Source organism: Podarcis melisellensis (assembly GCF_964234715.1).
Source record: "Podarcis melisellensis genome assembly, chromosome: 9".
In the NCBI taxonomy this organism is placed as follows: Eukaryota; Metazoa; Chordata; class Lepidosauria; order Squamata; family Lacertidae; genus Podarcis; species Podarcis melisellensis.
Window position 1 is genome coordinate 74,408,989 of NC_138541.1, and position 21,601 is coordinate 74,430,589.

Consider the following 21,601-nt stretch of genomic DNA (forward strand, 5'->3'; position numbering starts at 1 on the left):
TTATCTAAGGCGCAAAAGGCAAGCAGAAAGTCTGTTTTGTTTTTCTTCTTACTTGTCAACACTTTCTTTCTTTATCTCCTCTCTAAGGTTCTCATACTCAGAAATCATGGTTTGGTATCAGTTGGAGAAAGCGTGGAAGAGGCTTTCTACTATATTCATAATTTGGTCGTTGCTTGTGAGATCCAAGTAAGCATGCTAAATTGTTTTTTTATTTTTTAATCTCATTTATTTACTTATCTTCAGTTTTAAAAAACTCAGGCTGGTAATGTGTATAGCAGACAGTGTAATGAAAAGATTTATTTGCTGAAACTATATGGCAGGTTTTTATTTTAGCACTGTAAATGAATGGTAATGTTGAATTAAATTTATTGGATTAATAGTTTTATCTTTAAAACCCAGCCAGATGTGGCATATAAAAAATAAAATATTGCTATTATTAAATGGCACTTTGATTAGAGACATTGTATTGAAGCATTTAGCATAATTATTGATTAGACATTGAAATATGTTTGATTTATTCCTTATCACAGAAACTTTTATCTGTTTTGATTATTTTAAGGTACGTACTCTGGCCAGTTCAGGGGGGGCAGACAACTTAGTGCTCTTGGACCCTGGGAAATACAAGGCTAAGTCTCGTGGCCATGAGCCTCTAGCAGGGGAGGGGACAGCATCTTACCCAAAATGGCAGACTGGAGAGCAGGAATTTGAAGCTCTTATGCGAATGCTTGATAATTTGGTAAGAGAAAATCTACTATTCACCTGATTTTTAGCATCAGAAAGATCTTGTAACATATGCTAATGGTCTCAAGGGTTTCATTTCTGTTTAGACAATGTACATAATTAAAGGACAAATAAGTTTAGGAAGAAAAGCACTTTCTGAGAATGCCAGGAGTAGGTTGTGAAGCTTCATCTCCAGTGGCAGCTGCCAAGAGGCTCGTCCTTAACTGTACCCTGTACTGTACCCTGATCTCCTTTATAGCAAGAACAAAACAAAATGGCTGTAGACTTGCAGTAATTCAGCATTATTATTATTTATGGGATTTTAAAATGTCTAACACACCCTTCAAACAATATTCCAGGGTGATTTTTTAAAAACAGAACAGAAACGAAGCAATATAATTCTAAAAGAGAGAAAAATAAACCAGATTAAATTTAAACAACTAAAAAGCTTTGACAAATAAGGTTTTCTCCTGTTTCTGAAATGGCATTAGCACAGTGTTTCCCAACCTTTTTTGGGCAAAGGCACACTTGTTTCATGAAAAAAATCTCGAGGCACACCACCATTAGAAAATGTTTAAAAAATTAACTCTGTGCCTATATTGACTATATATAAAGTAACTCTCTTTAATAGGAATCAAATAAACAAAAAGAAAGTATTTTATAATTACTTTATTATGAAATAGTAAGTAAACAGAAATATGAAAAATTATAAAATACTTTATTCATTTACCTTTGAGGTTTGTCTCATGAAAGTTGCCTGTTTCTCCGTGTTTTCACGCAGGCGAACAAAATAGTCCGCATTCTTGTTTTGAAGCGAAGGGTGTTTCGTTTGGAGATGGCGTTTAAGTTTGCTTGGGACCATAGCACTGTTAGCTAGCTTTTCACCACACACCACGCACAGTGGAGTTGGTTGGTTTGCATCTCCGGTGAAAGTAAATCCAAATGAAATATAGCTTTCGCTATATTGCCTTGTGCCGGAGAATTTGCTTGAGCTAACCATCTTTGCTTTCTTTTCATGCCCACTCATACTTGGGCTCTCATCTGGCTCCAAATTTTGTTCAGAGTCCAGTTCTTTTCTTTTCAAAAACTTTTCCATCACTGCAGTATCCGGCCATCCAATTGCCACTGACAAACGGATACAGACCCCTTTTTTTTACAGCACAGCTCGCACAAATGTACACGGAACACCCTTTTCGAATTAAAACACACAGTCTCACGAGAGCAAGGAGCAGCGATTTTATATTTTACAAAAAGAAGTCGCTAGTCCTCATGGTGACAGGGTGGAAAATATTTAAAAGCAGAACCACCTTGAGGAAGGTGGAGCCATATCACATCCGGGCAGGAGGCCTAAATTGGTGGAACGCTCAGGCCCCGCTTATTCAAAGAGGACATCAGGCAACGTCTCAGGGTATTAAGAACCTTGAGCTAGATTAATGTCCCCAAACGTCATGGTTTGTGCCAACCTACTGACACTCCACAAAGCTTCTTAACCATGTTTGTATGAAAAAAAAATGGGGTGCTGCGGCTCTCCCAACCCACTAACTACCAGCACGCTTCAACACAATGCCGCGCGCGGCAAGAGCCCAGGCTTTCTGATCCAAGCCGCTTTCCTTAGCGCTTCCGGGCAAAGCCGAGCACATGCTACGAAGCGCCCACACGTGTACGAAAAGTCCTGGCTCAGCCGCGAGTTGGTGCAGGCAGATGCCGTCCTGGAGGCAAAAGCCGTCACATGGGGATTTTCTTCCTCCCTCCTTTAAATTTGGAACGTACGGCACGCGCTCCCTTCACGCCTAGGGGGATTCCCCCCTCCCCTTCCCGCTCTCTCTCTCTCCCGCCCTCCTTTGGCGCGCGCTCCCTTCACGCCTAGGGGGATTCCCCCCTCCCCTTCCCGCTCTCTCTCTCTCCCTCCCTCCTTTTCTCCACCCACACGCCTCCCTGTACGGCTGCTCTGCGCGTGCGCGTTGCTGCGACGCTCTTCCAGTCTTTCCCTGCACCGTGGGAGGTAAGTGCTGGCTCCTGACGCGGGTGCGTGCGGCGCCCACTCCCCCCCGACCGCCTTCCTCCCACGGCACACCAGGCAACGTCTCGCGGCACACTAGTGTGCCATGGAACACTGGTTGGGAAACACTGCATTAGCATACACACCAGGTGAACTTCCCTAGTGGGAGGATTCGGTAATGCACACTGGTGATGGTATACAAGTAGATAATAATTAGAGGGTCACCACCAAAGAGGCCTTTTCCGTGGTAGCCACCTACTGCACCTCAGGTGACAGGGGCATCTGGAGAAGAGTTTCTACTGAAGGTGGGCAGGCACAAGTGGAGACAGGCAGACCTTCAAATTCTCATTCTGTGTTCTTTAACAGAGTCTGATAGTCCCAGCCTCCTCCTGATCTGTTTTTTTCAATTGGCATCGCCCAGTTTACAAGTGGTCGCTTGGATGCCTTGTGTTTTTGCATCATAGAAGAGAAGAACTGAGACTTGGACATATGTTCTAGTTCACATTTATTACTCTTAAATGCAAACTGTACTTGTTTCGTTCAAAGGAGCTTTGGACTGACATAATACTGATTCACTCATGGGCATGCCAATATAATTAAAGTGCTTCAAAGCATGTTTCGTAATTTGATGTATTTGTGTGAACTCAGATCACCAAAATGGCAAAGATATTCAAGGGCAGAACTTGGCATGTATAAATGTTTCCATAATGGCTATCAGTAAATTTGTTTAATGGGTAGGTTTTGAGGCCATGTTGACAGTGTTCTGCTATGGTGTTTCCTTAGGGTTACAGAACTGGCTACCCCTATCGATGCCCTGCTTTGAGAGAGAAATCTAAAAAATATAGTGACGTGGAAATCCCTGCTAGTGTCACGGGGTATTCTTTTGCTAGCGATGGGGACTCGGGCACCTGTTCTCCTCTGCGGCATAGTTTTCAGAAACAGCAGCGAGAGAAGACAAGGTGGCTGAATTCTGGCCGAGGAGATGATGCTTCTGAAGAAGGGCAGAATGGCGGCAGCCCCAAGTCGAAGACTAAGGTGTGGACGAACATTACACACGATCACGTGAAACCCTTGCTGCAGTCTCTCTCGTCCGGTGTCTGCGTGCCAAGCTGTATTACCAACTGCTTGGTCTGTGCCTACCTTACTGTTCATAGTTAGATGATGTAGAGCAACTTTGGGTGGCAGGCACTGTGAGGCTTTGGGAATAACATACAACATTAACTCCTCCCTCTTTCCTGTCTAATCTGGCTTCACTTGAAACATTCCTTTCTAATATGCTCTAGTAATGAAATTTAGACCTGCGTTCGCATTGCAATTTGAATGGAAGGGTGCAGAGAGCTATACATTTAAGACTGCTAAGCCAGCAATAAATGAACAAGCCAATGTCTTATTGGTTCTGTTTTATATATTCGAGTTACTTAAATGGTTTTTTTATCAGAGAAGTTTTGGTCGTACTTTCTGGGAAATATCCTAGTTAAAACTTAATCAGTTTTAAAATTTTTGTCTAAATTATGAACACTTCTCAACACAGAAATTAGCTGGTCTACGAATCTGTATCCAGACTGCCTTCTCATAATTTGTGGTATTTGTTTTAATTACTTTGCCAATTACCACATTTTAGTTAAATCCGTGGGCCTGATTTGGATCGTATTGAAGTGCCTTTTATCTGATCTGTGGATTACCAAAAATGACGAGAGTTTTAACCCCACAGGCTTTATTTCCTCTTAAGCTCTTTTGCTTCCTAATAAATTGACCTCTTTTGCTGCTCTCCCCACTATGCTTCTGTCTGTCCTAAAGCCTCCCAGTGTTCACAGCCTTCTGCATGAATTGTTGCATGTAAGTAGATGGCCATAATTTGAAAATCTTTCCTCTAGTACCAGCTGGGTGTGGCATGACTAAAGGGCAGCTCAGGCAACCGCCAGGCACTGTTCGGGGAAACTTCGTTTAACACTGCTGTTTACAAAGTTAAAATATGCACTTCAGTCTTGACTTAAAGGTTTTCAAATGCTATCGTGTGGATAGCTGTTTGGAAATGCTTATTGTGATAGTGTATACTATTCTATTCTAAAATCCAGATTTTGTGCATGATGCCGGCTTTAAAGTGGCTGATTGATACATTAGCTGACAATGTAGGAACTTGAGACAAGAACGTAGAGTCCTTCATAGCCATTCTAGTGATAGTACAGATCAGTGTTGAGCATGAAAAATCATATTGTTCAAAAGTTGTTAACTTTCTCCTGTTCTCCTTTGAATACTTTCATTTGCTGTCAGTGGAAAACCCCCTAAATCTTGGTTGCTTTTTTCTCCCTTTCAGAATGATTAATGGGGAATGTAGTTGCTCTTAGTCAAGGTAGTGCCATCTAAAAATCCACGGAGAAAATGGAATCCAAAGGAGAGATTCTTTGTGTGGTGACTCCCTCCCCTTTTGATATCCTATATCTAGAACTGTCAAACCCTTCTTTTATTCTAGAAAGAGTTAGTGCCCTATGTTGTAAGAATATTGATGAGAGTTTGTGTGTTTTGAACACATGTAATGAAGTGAATATCTGAAATAAGTATAAAATGAAAGAATCACTTGAAACCATAAACTTGTTTTAATATTTTGCTAGAACAATGTAATCTTACTCAGTTTGTGTATTTGATTTTTAATGCTCTTAAATATTTTTAAAGTACCAGTTATACTAAGGTTCTTAATGCTGTTGTTAAATATCTTTAATAAAAACCTGGAGTTATTTTTATGTGAAAAGATAAGAATCAGTGAGTATCCATAGCTCCATGTTCATTCCATTTTTTTACTTCATACTTGCAAAACATTTTTTTTAATTCTGTTGCTTTTTTTTAAGAGTTCTATTTCTGGCTATCTTTTGTCTTAAAATTATTTGGGGGGAATAGCATCTTTAAACGGGTTTGTTTCAGTGTTCAGTACATTTTCTGTGCAATAATTGGTGTATAATTTATGAGACTGAGCGCTTAAGAGATGGTTGTGGCACAAAGTCGACTTCCAACATACTAAATGTACTGGCCATATGAAACAACCTTCTGTAAAGAAATCATGGAAGTGCTTTGTGTATGAGTTTTTATTTTTTGTAATCTTTGAATCTGTAAGCTTTATACGAAATATTTTGACATCACCAAACTCCTTCCTTAGGCTGATCCATCTATTTGCCTGTGCAAAAACAATTCTGAAAACTACATTGAGTTTTGTTTTGAATCCAAACTTTGGTGATGCCCACTCTTTCCTCATAGTACAGAATCGTTCACTCAACCTGGTTATTGACATCACACTGCTTTTCATATTCCTGTCATCTTGTGCTTTCTGTTGGCTTTGATGTGTCTAAATATCAGGGAAGTGAATCAATGATGTGGAAATTAAAAGACAGCCGAGGAAGTTTGGCATTGTTGATAGATTTATATTTTAATGGCTCAGTCTTGTACTGAGCCTCCATCTGCACTATACATTTAAAGCAATATCATGCCACTTTAAACAGCTATGGTTTCTCCCAAAGAATCCTGGGACCTAGAGTTTGTTACAATTTCCAGAGTGCTTTAACAGTCGATCATTTTCCCCAGGGAACTCTGTAAACTGCAGCTCTGGAAGGGGGAATAGGTGGCCTCTTAGCACCCTTAACTCTTAGCACCATAGAAAACTACATTTCCCATGATTCTTTGGAGGAAGCCATAACTGTTGAAAGTAGTATGGTACAGCTTTAAATGTGTAGTGCAGCTGGGGCCTGAGTATGGTTAAACTTGCTTCCAGAAAAGTGCAAAGAATTGCAGCCTTCTGTGGTTAATACAAATAGCAAAGTGACATTTTATCTAGTTCACATTTCTTGGAGTATTGTTAATATAGACAATCAGAAAAATCAACAAGATCTTTTGACGCATTTTTCAGGACCTTGTGATATACTTCACTCCTTTTCATATTTAGTTTTTTGAAATATTTGCTCTGAATTACAAAAAATTAGCTTAACAGCTATTTCAAAGCTGAGAGATGGTTATGTCTTTACAAATACTGGAATGCAGTCATTGATTCATTTCTCAGTTCTATATATGCATGATTTACTGTGCTGTAAACTTGCTTCTATGAATGTTCTAGCCATTACAGCAATTTTGATTTTATGTAATTGTTCTTGATATTACAGTGGACTAAAGAGGATGGACATAGAACTGCCACCTCTGCTGTCCAAAATCTATTTGTTCCATTGAACACTAACCCAAAGGAAGTCCAAGAAATGAGGAACAAGGTTTGTACCGGCAATCTATCTGTAACCTCTGAATGTTTTTTATAGTCCACATTGAAAGTACGCCTATATCATAGCTGAAATCTCAAGAGAATCAAAAATAAGGACAAAATGCCTTAAAAATATGAGTGCTAATTAGACGAAACATTTCTCCTATGTGGGATTTGACTTTTCAGTTTGTAATAAGTAACTTACAGGCCATATTTGCTAAACAGTCTCTTATCCCTTTCTGAAGTTGGCAAGAACTGGTCAGAATAGCACTGCGGCTGTTGGTGTAAGCCAGCCTTTCTTAATCTGGTCCCCCACTGGTAGTTTGGATTGTTGACCATTAGCTAGGGCTGTGTTGGAGTCCAAAACCTCTGGAGGGCTCCAGGTTGGGAAGGCTGGCATATATTAAGTGTGCCAAATATATTGCTTAGATAGTGATTGGTTTTTCAAACAACCCCCTCCCTCCCACGCCCCATTCATGTATTCATACTTCCCTTGGCTTTCCAAGTCAACACTGATTACTTTTGAATGCATATTTAAGAAGCTAACCATGTTGCCGTTCACACTGTCCCTAAAGTCATAATTTTGCATTTTAGAAAGGTAGGTAGATATTATGTCTGTGCACTATTTCTAAGAATTGATCTTTGGAATTTTTGCTACAATTTGCTTATTGTTGTGGGTGTAGCAATGAACATACTCCCTTGCATTGCTCATAAGATTTCCTTTTGCAAAACAAGAACAATACATTCAAACTAAGCCTATGGAAAGAAATAAATCTGCCAATTTGCTGTCACAAAATTTGGGGTTTAGTGCAGGATCCTAGAGGCTGTTTAGTCATTCTGGCCACATGACGTAGAAAATGGTCTGCAGCAAACGCCATCTCCTTCGGCCTGTAGCGAGATGAGTGCCACACTCTATAGTCAAGTTTGACTGGACTTAACTGTCCAGGGGTACTCTTTACCTTTTACCCCTGGAAGCTTCTGAGAGACTGTAAGGTGTCCCAAAGGTGTAATAAAATATAAAAATGGTATCCTGCAGTCGTAATTGATGGAACTGATACCGTATATATCCAAACCAACTTGCCCGAGGTTCATATGCAGGAGCTCATATTGTGGTGCACACAGGCAGGTGAGTTACGTTCTCTCTGTTATTCATATGCAATCTCTCTGTTATTCATATGCAATTAATGTATTTTTCGTTTACAGATCCGAGAGCAAAACCTGCAAGACATTAAAACTGCTGGCCCACAGTCACAGGTTCTTTCTGGGGTTGTTGTGGACAGGAGCCTCGTTCAGGTGAGCACATAGCCTGCTTAAAATGCAAACTTAGAGTTACTTTATAGTACATTCCTGCTGTCACCTAATGTATCACTATGAAATTATTCTTTAATCGGCAGAAGTTAACTGTTTATAAGGTAAGTTTTAGAGGTAACATTTTGCTGTCTTTGCAACCATGTTTAGGGTCAGAAACTCAGTGGGAAGCATGTTATTAGCAAGTATACTGCCTTTGGTGCTGGTTGCAGTGCATGAGAGACACCAAGGCTGCTTCTCTGTGGGCTAAAAACCCACTCTTGACTAGTCAGACTTTGTGTCACAGCTGTATTGAAAAAGCTGCTGAGTCCAAAGCCATTATTGCTATGAACTCTTTATTGCAAACTTTCTTTTTAGGACATATTCATTTGAAGATATTGTCTTACCTTTATGGTTTTTAAATAGGTATAATGTATGCTTTTTCAGAGAAAGCATAGAACCAAATGACTTCACTCAGTAGATTTTAGAGATGCAAAAGGTAGCCCGATTATTTTTTTTTATTGTACTTTTATGCAGTTTGACTAGTCATCATCATGGCCAGGGAATTTTTCAAGTTGGGGTTAGTGTATTGGTGCATGTTACTTCATTGCCATTGCTTCTGTATCACAATTTACTGTTTTTCTGCATGATATTTACCCCATGCCATAATGCTTTAAGCTGATGATCTAAAGCCCCAGCTTGGTTTGCTCTGTTCACTCAATTTACTGTTGCAGGATGCTCCCCTCTCAGACTGTACGGAAACAATTGAAGGGCTCGATCCCACAGAGCAGGCCTTTAATCCCGCTAAATCTGTCTCTGTTAGAAAGGTACTTACTGCCATGTCATAACTGCTCTAAGTTCTGTTGTTTACCTTTCACTTCTACCTCTTTCTTGCCCTGGGTTGTAGCTTATATTTCTTTGTAAATGTTAAAAAGGTTACACGATTCTACAAATTATGCATGTGTTTATGTTTGATACATTAAAAAAAATAATTTTTTTTAAGCAATAAGGTCAGTCTTATTCCTTTTATGATCATGGATAGCATATGGAAAATTGTATGGTTCTCAGTGTAGTTTTGTTTATGCATGGTCTTTGTTAAGTAACCTGGTTACATCAGTGTAATACCCAAAATATCCACAGGCTTAGCCAAAAATTAAAGCAGCACAAATACGTAAAGCATGATTGTAGCTGTTTTCATGTAATGGGTGTTGTATATGGATAAATCTCAAATGGTACTGCCTCTGAAGATTGAGCCATTTGTTGGCTTCCTAAAGTCGTTTTACAGATTGTACTGGCCAAATTTTGCATGAGAACCCATGTATCTGAAATTGTGAAAAATCATAAAATGTAACATGGCAGTAAGCTTTAAAGTAGTCTCGTTTCTGGCATGTAACCATATGGGACAATCTTCTACAAACACACCCCTATATTAGGGAGTCCAATTACAGTGAAAGGGACTGCATCACATCAGACATTTGCACATATATGAATCAGGCCTAAGTTACTTTTCTCAAACTAATAGCATCACTTTGGTCATCTCTGACGTGGCCCTCTTGTGTTCTTCTCCTCTGCTACATGAATGTGGAGAAAGGGAAATATTAGGCCTTACTGCTAAAATTTCTCTCCACAGAGTTTACACTCATGTGCATATGTACCTGCCAATCTAGGATAACATTTGTTGCATCATAAAGTAGACTGTATTGCATGAAGACTTATCATTTTTTCGTCTTTAAGGTGTCTGGTGCCACAAGAGTAGATCATACTAGAAATTGAAAAATAAAAGCAGTCAGTTCCATGCATTCGTTGTACCTTATTTGTCAGCTTTTCCGATATCTTCATGATTCTATTAGTTTGTATTTGTATAGAATGTTATGAAGGACAGTTGAGTTGTAAAGTATTAGTTAGCCTTGTTCTTCCTTCAGTGGAGTCAAGGGCTGCTTGCTTTGGGATAGCTTTGTGCTGCAGCTTGATAGCAGTCTGCTAATTTAAGAAGTAGGCATCATTTCTGAGAACATCTTGAGCCATACACTAATTTCACGGAATTTCTAGAGGCCTTCCACATGCTAGGAGAGTGTCAATTAGAGCATTCAGCAAAGTGAAGTGGACCTCTATGGCTTGTTTCTTCTCCAGACACAGAAATGCCCTCAACAGCCTTCTCGGTGTGCTTTTCAAACTCTGCTCCTGTTCTGCATGCTAAAAAGAGGCACACAAATAAGGTCCCTGGTGGCCCTCAACTAGCCTTGGCAACTCTAAACGCCCAAAATTCTGTACCACACACAGAATAGAATCTTTTTCACAGAGCAGATCTGCTGTCCTAAGGCTCTCTGTAGCAACCCAATCCTCAATGGTTGCAACTGACAGCCTGGAGATTGAGAAGTTCCTCAGGTTCCGGCTGCCAGAGGAAGTCCCATGCACCATTCGGGTGGCCAAATATCCCTAGAATTTGCCAGCCCACCTGGGTGGCATTCCTGAGATAGTGTGAGAAGAATCAGCAACTGAACACGATGGACTCTGCATAGATCTTCAGCCTAATAGCCTCTGCAGAATCCTCAGGGCTTTCTAAATGTTCCAGCAAACCTATCAGCTCTAGCATCCTCCATTTTTATAGGGAGCAACTCTCCTTAGTCCACCTGTCCAGCAAAGATCTGGGATCTCAACAAAGTGCTTCTAGCACTCCAGAAACCATAGTTGAATCAGTGAAGCGTTCCATATTGTGTCTCTGAAAGTGGTATTTTGGCTCTGATTGTTATGACAGAGGGTACTGAGCTCTGACATACTATCGGAGAGATGTTGTTTGCAGATGACTCAGTCTTGACAGTGCACTCTGAGGAAACGCTACTCGTCAGCCATTTTGTCCGCTTCGTCTTGTCATCAGCCTGGCAAAGACCAACATTTTTGCTCAGGAGGCAACAAGCACGTCACATGTCAGCATTGGTAACCAAACGCCTAAGGTGGTAGACAATTTTGTCTACCTGGGCTCCACCATAACCAGTAACCTTTCCATCAACACTGAGCTGGACAAACGTATTGGTAAGGCAGCTATGACAATGGCTTGCTTCTCCAAAAGGGTATGGAGAATGTGATGCTAATGACCAATGCCAAGATGGTCTGCCAGGCTTGTGTGTTGAGCTTTATGGGCAACATGCAGTGGGTCAGGAAGATTTGGACATCACATGGCAGGACAGAGTCTCAAACAAAGATGTGCTCTCCTAAGGCCACATTCACAACCTGTTTGCACTTCTGTCTCAGTGACGTCTGGACTGACTTGGTCATATCCACAGAATGGAAGATGGCAGGAATCCACAAGAACGTGCTCTATTGGAATCGGACTTCAGGCACTAGACCTGTTACAAAGTTGTCCGCAAATGTGACCTGAAGGCTGGCAACCTTAACCCCACTGTGTGGGAATCCCTTGCAGGCAATGTCATTGCCCAGAGGCAGACAGGTAGTATATCCACAGCAGCAACTGCTGGGAGGAGAGCAGAGAAAAGAAACATCATGCTGCACCTATAGCAGCAAAACCAGAGACATGGCTTTCCTGTATCAGTCTCTGATACAGCCACAGCAGGCGCTGTAACTCTCCAGTGGTTTACCCCCGGAGGTTCATTCTTCCATTGCCTCCCAAGAAAAACATTTATGCCTTGATAATTTTATTACGTTTACAGTTTTAAAAAGTTGTTTGTATTACAACTTTTTTGTTCTTTTATGTAAAATGCTTATAGTTGGGTTAAAAACAGCAACCAAGTCTTGCTAAATATGGACCAGCATCCTGTTCTCACAGTGGCTGACCAGATGCCTTTGAGAAGTTGGCATGTAGGACCAAGAGCAAAGCATTTTCCCCTGCTAGGGTTTCAAGCAACTTATATTCAGAATCATACAACCTCTAACCATGGAGGCAGAGTGTAACTAACCATCATGTCTCGTGGCCATTAATAAAAGCCATCCAAGTTGCTGGCCATCACTACCTCCTGCTGGGGCATGTTCCATAGTTTTAACTATGTGCTGCGTGAAGAAGTACTCTTGTTTCTGGGTCCCAAATCCTCCAACCTTGTTTCATTGGATGTTCTTGAGGTCTAGTGTTACGAGAGAGGGAGAAAAACTTCTCTAGCCACTTGCTCCATGCCACGTGTAACTTCATACCCTACTATCATGTCACCTCTTGCTTGTTTTCTCTCTAAGCTGACCACACTCCCCACCTTTCTTCATACACAATTTGCTTCATCCCCTTGATCATTTTGGCTGCCCTTTTCTGAACCCTTTCCACCTCTACAATATCCCTTTTGAGGTGATGTGACCAGAACTGTACACAGTATTCCTAATTCTGTTATATGATACTGATGGATTCGTTATTAGTTCCTTTTCTAATGATCCATAGCATGGAATTTTCCTTTTTCACAGCTGCTTCACACTGGGTCAACGTCTTCCTCAAGCTCTCCCCTACAACCCCAGGGTCACCTTCCTAGTCAGTCACTGCCAGTTCAGTCCCCATGAGGATATATGTGGAATTTTCTGGCATTAGTTTGCATCTTTTTACATTGAATTACATTGTCCTGGCTCTTCTCTTCAGACTTGGTCATTGACTTTTTAGAGTTTTTAAAGGTTCATTGATGAAGCCAGTACAGTGTCCCAACATTGGTCTACAGCTTACAAGCATTTCACTGTATAACCTGGCTGAGCTAAGACATTGGAATTGGTCTTAGCCCAAGATGAACTGGTCAGTTAGCAGTGCTTCATTAATAGTAGTATTGCTCAATATAGTTGACTGCCTTTTCTAGCCTACCTTTTCCCCCCAGTTGATATTTTTATTAAAGTTTTCTTGGTTTACAAAGGTATGTGCAATGTCTCTTTTCTAGCCTACTTAAAAAGTAACTTTTCATATGTGAAGTCCACAGAAAAAGAATAGCAGAACATAGTAAGAAATTTGTTTAAAAGGATGAAACTGAATATGAATTTCCGAGCACAATTCAAAATGTTGGTGCTGACCTTTAAAGCCCTGAACGGCCTCGGTCCTGTATACCTGAAGGAGCGTCTCCACCCCCATCATCCCGCCCGGACACTGAGATCCAGCGCTGAGGGCCTTCTGGCGGTTCCCTCATTGCGAGAAGTGAGGTTACAGGGAACCAGACAGAGGGCCTTCTCAGTAGTGGCGCCCACCCTGTGGAACACCCTCCCTTCAGATGTGAAGGAAATAAGCAGCTATCCTATATTTAAAAGACATCTGAAGGCAGCCCTGTTTAGGGAAGTTTTTAATATTTAATGCTGTATTGTTTTTAACACTCGATTGGGAGCTGCCCAGAGTGGCTGGGTTGTATGTAATCATAATTTATAAAAATCAAGGTTGGGCTAGTTATTAGTATTGTAGAATAGGGTTATATCTGTTGAGTGACAAAGTGTAACTTCAAATATTGAAATAAAATAAAATATTAAAAGTGACAAAAATATAGTTGACTGCCATAGGAAGTGTCTCAGACTCCTTTGACAGTTTATTTATTTTCCCTCTCCTGCTCATCCACCTTTTTTACTGCTGGAATCTAAGCTCAGGGAACAGACATCGGAGTTCTCTACTGCTCAACAAGAGCATCCTCTAGTATCTTCCAACAAGGTTTGGCCACTCAGGGATATTGGCCAGAAATGAGCCTTTGAAATCTGATCAGAAGAGTCTGAAATTCTGTAACTCATCTGATATATGCCCTTCATGGAGTATTAGGTGCTGACAAGATGTATCTGCCATCTCTCCTGGGGGAACTGAGTATCTTGTTTCTTCCTGGGAATGATTTCCTTCTGTGTGGGGTGCTAATATAGTCTTCAGTGGCTGAGACTGACATATTTTTCCACATGACTTGGTGAGCTTTGCTCTTTCTGTAAGTTTAAAAGTACCCGAAAGAGTGAAAGAACAATATAGCCCGGCTTTTGTGTTATTTGAGTCCACGTCCTGGAAGAAGTGCCCTCCTTTGCAGGACTATGGGTTCTGTTCCCCACAGGGTAAGAATAAAGAAAAATGAGGGACTGCTCTTCCAAATAAAGATACCCGTGGTCACTGACGTTAAATGTTTTTGTGCCTCCGGTGCAAATTATGACAAAGATGTAATTCTATAGCACACATTTAAAATGTGGCTGTGGACCTTGTCAAGATTTTTCACCCAGTGGAAATGTAAAAGGGAATTTCTGGTCAGTATTGCACAAGAGGAAAACCCATAGAGGAAAGCCTTCCCTGAAGGCCTGTCCCCACTTTTGAATGTTCTGGACAAGGTTAATTTGGACTTGTAGCTGAACCTTTTAACAGTTTGGTTCCCACTGCTTCCCAAGGGGTGCTTTTAAATATTGTGTAGTGATGTTATATTTTGTTGTGCTGCTTAAGAGTGGATATAGTGTGGCAGAAACACTGATGTTTGTGTGATGCTATCCCTGAAATGCCTGTTTTCATGTAATGGGTTAAATGAGTATTATTATTGTTACCATTATTAATTTGTTATGTGTGTAGGCAGTCTTTCACCTGAAAACTCTTCACAAGTTTGGAACTTATTAGTCTCGCTCTATTGCGGAATGTAGTCATGATGCAATAACCATGTGATAAAATGGATATTCATACTTTCTCTAAATGAAAATCTTTTCAGTCTTGTTTTTTTTAATCAGATTTTGAATAATTTCTTCCATTGTTTAGCCCTCAGGCATTGTTAGTGCACTGTATATTATTTCATGAAAAACATTTATTTTCTTCCAAACAGGGAGAATTGGTGACAGCATCAAAGGCAATAATTGAGAAGGAGTACCAACCACGAGTAATCGTAAGCACAACAGGACCAAACCCCTTCAACAAGTTCACAGACCAAGAACTAGAAGAGTATCGCAGAGAAGTAGAAAGGAAACAGAGGCAGTCAGGTTTGTGTCTACCGAACTCTAACTTCCTTTGCGTTGATTCTCATCAAACCTTGGTGGTTGTACTGTGACATTTGCCCAACCTGCACAATGTACAAAGCAGTTACAGGAGCGGCCCTGGCAAAAACATTCTGTATTGCTGCTGTGCTTCTTACTTGAAATAAAGGAGGAGTGTTGACTGTAGGCTTCTTGTTGGCTAGGGCAAGCAACACATTACCTTGCAGACAACTTCAGGGATAAGAAACAAGCAACGTTAAACTAAACACTCATTTATTGCTGCTACTGTAGTTCATTTTTTCTGCTGGAAGCACAGAGTTTGGAGACTTGGTTGCTCTTTCATGTTGAAGTTGAAATGGTTTTTGTATGGATTTCCTTTACTTGATGATATTGCTGAGCTCGAAAAGCCAAAAATAATAGAACTGTGATCTTAAAACATAATCACATTCCATTGCAATTCTGTTATTTCATTTATGAATTGCTTCTTACAAAGCAGGGGTTCGTTACCTCCAGCCAATCTGGGCCATTCCAGTTTGACTCATCCCAAATCACACCCACCTGTCAATCAATGAAGTCACTTAGTGATGTTGCTGGGAGCAGAGTTCAGTCTGCTGGGTATTGCTTCATCAGCACACCAGCATGGTCCCTGCAGGGACTGTGCTGGCAGAGGAGACTCCTACAGAGAACAGGATTGAACTCTATGCTCATCAGCTGGTAAGGCTGGCAGGCTTCAATCCTGCCATGTGGAATCTGCGGGGAATGCACTGGTGAAGCAGACCCCTGCACAGGGCAGAATTGAATTCTCCATGAAGCCGGTGAATGGAGTGGGGAAGCAGGCTTCCTCACCCCACCATGTGGGTTAATTCTGACAGCTGAACGGCCTAGACCAGCTGTCAAAACTGGCCCATGGGTTGGAGGTTAGAAAGAGATCTGGCATTCAGGGCCAAAAATTCTCCATCCCTGCTATAAAGCATCTCAAAGCTAGTTCCCAATACAATAAAACATATACAGAAAAGCTATTTGAAACCACAAAGAAGCATCAAGGGTGGGGGGGTAATATCCTGCTGAGCCTAGTACTGCCCATTGTTCTAGTAACTCTAGACATACTCACACATTGCACTGAATACAGGTACAAACAATCTCAATGCATGTACAGATGTTTGTGTAAGAATACATTTGTTGATTTGTGAAGCTCAGCTATTGTGTACACAGGTATAAAATAGTACACTTATTGGATATAACATTCTGGCATCCCTTGTGAAAAATATTTTTCAGACAAAATGGATGTAATTTAGAAACTTCAAGTAGTAAAGCATAATAATTTGGTATATGTTAAAAATTATAAGACTTAACATTATTGGGACATCCAGAAATTTTGAACAAGTTGACCCAGCAATTGAAGACACTGTTATTCTTGTGTGTGTGCATGAGATACTTCAGCTTAAACTGATTGTCTTTATAATGGTTACTGATTGCATTTTTATCCAGGCCTTCTTGGAGCCCAGGGTGGCATATATGTTCTCTCTTTGCCTACTTTATTTTCAGTGCAACTTTGAGAAGTAGATTAGGCTGAGAAAGAGAGACTGAGCCCAAGGCCAGTCACTCATTTTTGTGGCTGTGTAGTGATCAGTCTCCCAAGCATGAAATGCTTGCCACTACACAACAGTCGTTCCCTTCCTTGCATTTGAGCTTTGAACAAAAATTGCCTCTCCTTTAGGATGATTTTTTTCTTTTGCATTACTATAAGGGACGCAGGTGGCGTTGTGGTCTAAACCACAGAGCCTAGGGCTTGCCGATCAGAAGGTCGGCGGTTCAAATCCCCGCAACAGGGTGAGCTCCCGTAGTTGGGTCCCAGCTCCTGCCAACCTAGCAGTTTGAAAACACGTCAGAGTGCAAGTAGATAAATAGGTACTGCTCTGGCGGAAAGGTAAACAGTGTTTCCATGCGTTGCTCTGGTTCGCCAGAAGTGGCTTAGTCATGCTGGCCACATCACCTGGAAAAACTGTCTGCAGACGAACGTCAGTTCCCTTGGCCAGTAAATTGAGATGAGCGCCACAACCCCAGAGTCGTCCGCGACTGGACCTTTACCTTTAAGAAACAATGGGATTCAGTTTGCAGGGTGGTTGAGGGTGAAAAAATGAACATATTTGCATTGCCAAGGCAACTGTAACCCCAGGCTGATTGTTCTTAGTTGACTAGTTGGGTAGAAAGAGGATGCAGAATTGCACGCCATCACATAGCTTTTCAGCAGCAGCTACACACAGTTGAACTAACGTTGCCAAAAATCTTACTGCTCAGTGTGGCGGACAATGAAGCTGCCAGCTGGGCAAGACCAGTCCAGTTTGTGAATATCTTCGCTTTAGTTTATGGTTGGCCATGTTCCTTAACTGCTTCCCGCTAGAGAGGCTTCTGCTGAACAAAGTTCCTTGCAATGGTCATTTATGTTTTTTTCTGTGATCTGTAGTAGCGGGACTAATCTGGAATCCTTAACAGTTTGTGTTTATAATTTATATAATGTTCCATTCATTGCCTCCTGTGAATTTCAGATGTCATCAGCCACAGTAAATTCTAAAATGAAACATCAAACTTCCCCTATCTATTTTAACATAGGGCACAATTAGTAGCACATTTTTGCTCAGTTGCACTCATGTTTTCATTTACATTAGAAACAGCTTCTGAACAGAGTTCTTCATTAAAAGTTAAGATCCTTTATGCACAGTTATGTGAATTGTGAGAGTGACCTGTTTAACCTTGTCTGTACTTTTGTAGAAGATTCAGACGATGCCAGGCAGCAGAGGGAGAGGAGCTCTTTGGAACACCCTGCTGCTTGCACTCCACCCAGCACTCCAGTGAAACTGGAGGAAGGTATGTCCCCTAGAGCTTAGAGTTTGTGTAGCTGCACCTCTGTGTTCATGTTTCAGTTGATATCAGATAAAAATGTGTTCATCTATCTTATTCTGTAGAGCAACATATAGCTAAATGTGCTAGTGGTTGTGTTTGCAATAATAAAGAAATGTGCACTTGAGAACACAAGGACTGCCTGATTGGGCAAGACCACGCTCTGTCTCGTGTGACATGGAAAGTGATGGCTGTCTCCTTTTGTTAGCTCCTGATTAAGTGGCATACCGTCCAATAGAGTTATCAATAGTTTTCTTTCATGAATTGCTTTATTCTTTTAAAAAGCCATCTTAGCTAGTTAGCAATATCAACTTTTAATTTGTGGATTATTTACACATTTTGTCCTTGATCTGCTGCCAGTAGTGTCATCGAGTGATCCTGAGTTCTTGTGTTGTGAAGGAGGGAGGTTTTTCTTTCTATCTGCACTGTACACAACTTTGTAAACCTCTGTCCTGTTTCTTTTAAGTTTTTTTCAACGGAAAAGCCACTAGTGCTTTAAGCTTTCTTCATAGGGAAGATGTTTTAGCTCTGGATCTCTTCACTCTCTTCAAGCAGTGGTCTCCCAAAACTGTACACAGTATTTCCAAATTCTCTATTCCATAATGGCAGTAGAAAATTCCTTTGGATCATTTCCAGCTCCCGAGTGTAACTTTTTCATGGCTTGTGGGCTCAGGAAGAGTCAACTTCAGAGCCCCTTTTAATATCCTGTTCCCAGTTAACTTGGGAGTAACTGCTGTTTGTGAGATTTACTTCCAAGTAAATTGGCACAGGATCATGCTGTTAAAAAACTTAACATAGCTAAATATTGTGAAAAGGGAGACTGAATGGGAAATCACATAATAGCTTTTTGGATGGTCAAATTAACAAAGTCACAAGAATAGAATTTACAAATTTGCTGAAATTAAAATGATGTTAGAGAATTTTGAAATTATTTCTTTGCACTGAGGGTTCCCAGAGTGTCCTTTCAGCAGTACTGAAAGATTCTTGATCATGAATAGCCAGCCACTCTGCCATTATCTCCCCAGTTCTCCTCTTCATTGAAACGTTCATCGGCAGAAATACTTGTCAGCAGTTGATCTTGAACCTTTTGTTTTAGGATTTGACCTCACACTAGGAAATATCTGTGCTACCAAATAGTAGCTGCCTACCAAACCAGCCACAAGTTGTAGAATGCCATCCATCAGGATATTAGTGAAGCTAATGTCCCAGTGTGCGCCAGTGAGCAGGATCACTGTGCTCAGCAACTCTTATGTACCCCTGAGCAGTAGTGGGCGCCACTGCTTTGCTGATCTGGCTTCCCAACACTGCTCATCACTGCCACTTATCAAGAGGGGGAGGGGCAAGTGGCAGGAAGCTCAGTGCAAGTGCAGTGGCAGAACCACTCAAACGCTGCTGCACCAAGCTCCCCACAGCTGTGTCTCCCTTCCTCTCGGTAACTGGCAATGCCACACCAACCACTGCGGCACCTGAGCCCCACTTACCAACAAAAGGAGATTTCACTTCCAGAGAGACGCAGGTCTTGGATATATGGACTCCTGCCTAGAGCTGTTTCCATTGTTGAAATGCGAGGGGAAATCTTCCTGCCCAAATGGGTTTTTGCATCATGCAAATTTTTTTTAGCAAATTCTGCTTGGTGGTTGCACATTTCTTGAGCATTATTGTAATTGGATTACACCTCTACTCATTGGATTCAAAGTTAAACGATTTCTTTACGGTCTCTGCCTAATGAGAGCAAGACCAGACCTATTGTTGCAGTGAATTGGTAAAAATAAGTTGAGTACTCAAACCAGGTGTAATCTAAGATGTGTTCAGTGTTTCCCTTTTACCCTGGATTTTATCACTTGTCTGTTACAAAGTTGTCTCTTCACACCACCTCATTCTGTATTTTATAAGAATGGTAATGACCATTCTTTTAATATAACACAATGGCTGTGATGGATGTATAGATTCTCTACTTGTGCTTTTTTCTTCTTGTGGCTGCGTTACAAACAGGAGGTGGATATGCTAAAGAGTACCTGTTGCCATAGTAAGTATCATCCCATCCCTGTTCCTGCTGCTTTTCCTGACTTCTCTGTGCTGTGCTTCATTCTCTTGCATATTTTGTGGTGTTTCCTCCCTATGTTGGTTTGGTCAGCCTTTACATAGTTTGAAGTCTGCTTAACTATTTCAGTTGCTTTACCAGAACAAAGAGATCAGAGGTACATTAAGAAAAATACAGTCTGTATTAGACTTGAGTGTGACTTGGTAGCCATATGTATAAAACACTCCAAGTAGATGTTCACATACTGATTTTGACCCCAAACCATTGATTTATCCTGTAAAGCAGAGAATAAGGTAGTGTTGCATTGCTCCTTATATCAATGACAACAAACTAAAATCACCTTAAGAGACAAAAGGATGTTTCAAAGAGGCTCATCTCTTCATGATTGTGTCTGTTTTCCTAAGTGGTGTTAGTGGCGCGTTGCCTGTTGTGAGAAGGGAGCCTGAGCCCCTCTCTTCAAGCTGAGGAGCACAAAGAAGAGAAGACGGTAGACAGTGCAAATCTGGTAGCCTGTATTTCTCTTAAAATGCCTCCATAACAGCACTCCACATACATTTCTGTGGGACAGGAAAGTCCCCTCTCCTTCTCATATCAAACCGGACTATAATCATATGTTAGAGAGTGGCTTTATAGTGCCACTTTCAACACATGGTTCTACCAGTTGCATTGTTTTATATAGCATTTACTGTGCTTCTTCATGGGCATCCACTAAGCTTTACATTTTCAATTTATTTTTGACTCTGAAATTCTTTCAAGTAAAATCTAACTGTAAGTCCCATTGGAAAGGTTCATTTAATTTGCTGAGCTGAATAAATGTTAAAAGTTTTTGATGTTGTTCCTTAAAGCCATATCCATACATTTCTTTGCCATGTTTGCACGTAACAAAAGGCCAGACTTACCAATTTAGCATGAATGGGCAGTGTGCTGGCACATGCTGCCTGGTTGCTCCCACTTCACTCCTCTCCTGGCGTATGAGGGGTTAAACTGGGAAGACCTACCTTTCTGTTGCATCTGAACCAGAGATTGGGATTGTGGTTCCCTAACAAGCCATAATCAGCAAGCCAGCCACAAATCATGTCTTAATGTAGACTAGAGATTGTGGTTACAGAAAAACAAACCATGTTCTCTGGTTACAATGGAAAGGGAAACCAAGAAAGTTTGAGGAAGAGCCATACCTCTATTATGGCATCTGCCTGCATGGAGAAGGTCCCAGCTTCAGTTCCCAGCATCTCTATGTAGGGCTGGGAATATGCTGTCTGAAACGCTTGAGAGCCACTGCCACTCACCAACCTTTGCCAGTCTGGTTCCCTCCAGATGTTTTTGGACTACAGTTTGGATTACATCCCCCACCAGCACAGCTGTATGTTGACAGGGCTGATGGGAGCATGACCATACTGGCTGGGGCTGATGGGAATTGTAGTCCGAAACTTCTGGAGGGTGCCCGCTTGGTGAAGTCAGGTGTAAACATTGCTGAGCTAGTGGGACTGTTGGTCTGACTCCATTTTCATCTGACTTCCTTCCACGTGAAGGCAGCAATTAATTGCTGTAGCAG

At 41.2% G+C, this 21,601-nt stretch overlaps 1 protein-coding gene across 5 annotated transcripts in view; it reads left to right on the forward strand.

Moving 5' to 3' along the window:
- Positions 1 to 21,601, forward strand: part of ADD1 (adducin 1) — a 47,878-nt gene that overhangs the window by 22,319 nt on the left and 3,958 nt on the right. Inside the window, exons 8-16 of one of the 5 annotated variants that reach the window (XM_081925598.1) lie at positions 88 to 186; positions 560 to 736; positions 3,503 to 3,847; positions 6,862 to 6,963; positions 8,154 to 8,243; positions 8,972 to 9,064; positions 14,963 to 15,116; positions 17,880 to 17,975; positions 20,001 to 20,034. In XM_081925598.1, coding sequence (XP_081781724.1) covers positions 88 to 186; positions 560 to 736; positions 3,503 to 3,847; positions 6,862 to 6,963; positions 8,154 to 8,243; positions 8,972 to 9,064; positions 14,963 to 15,116; positions 17,880 to 17,975; positions 20,001 to 20,034 — 1,190 coding nt within the window. The remainder of the gene's footprint in view (positions 1 to 87; positions 187 to 559; positions 737 to 3,502; positions 3,848 to 6,861; positions 6,964 to 8,153; positions 8,244 to 8,971; positions 9,065 to 14,962; positions 15,117 to 17,879; positions 17,976 to 20,000; positions 20,035 to 21,601) is intronic. The other 4 variants (XM_081925594.1, XM_081925595.1, XM_081925596.1 and 1 more) reach the window with 4 other exon arrangements.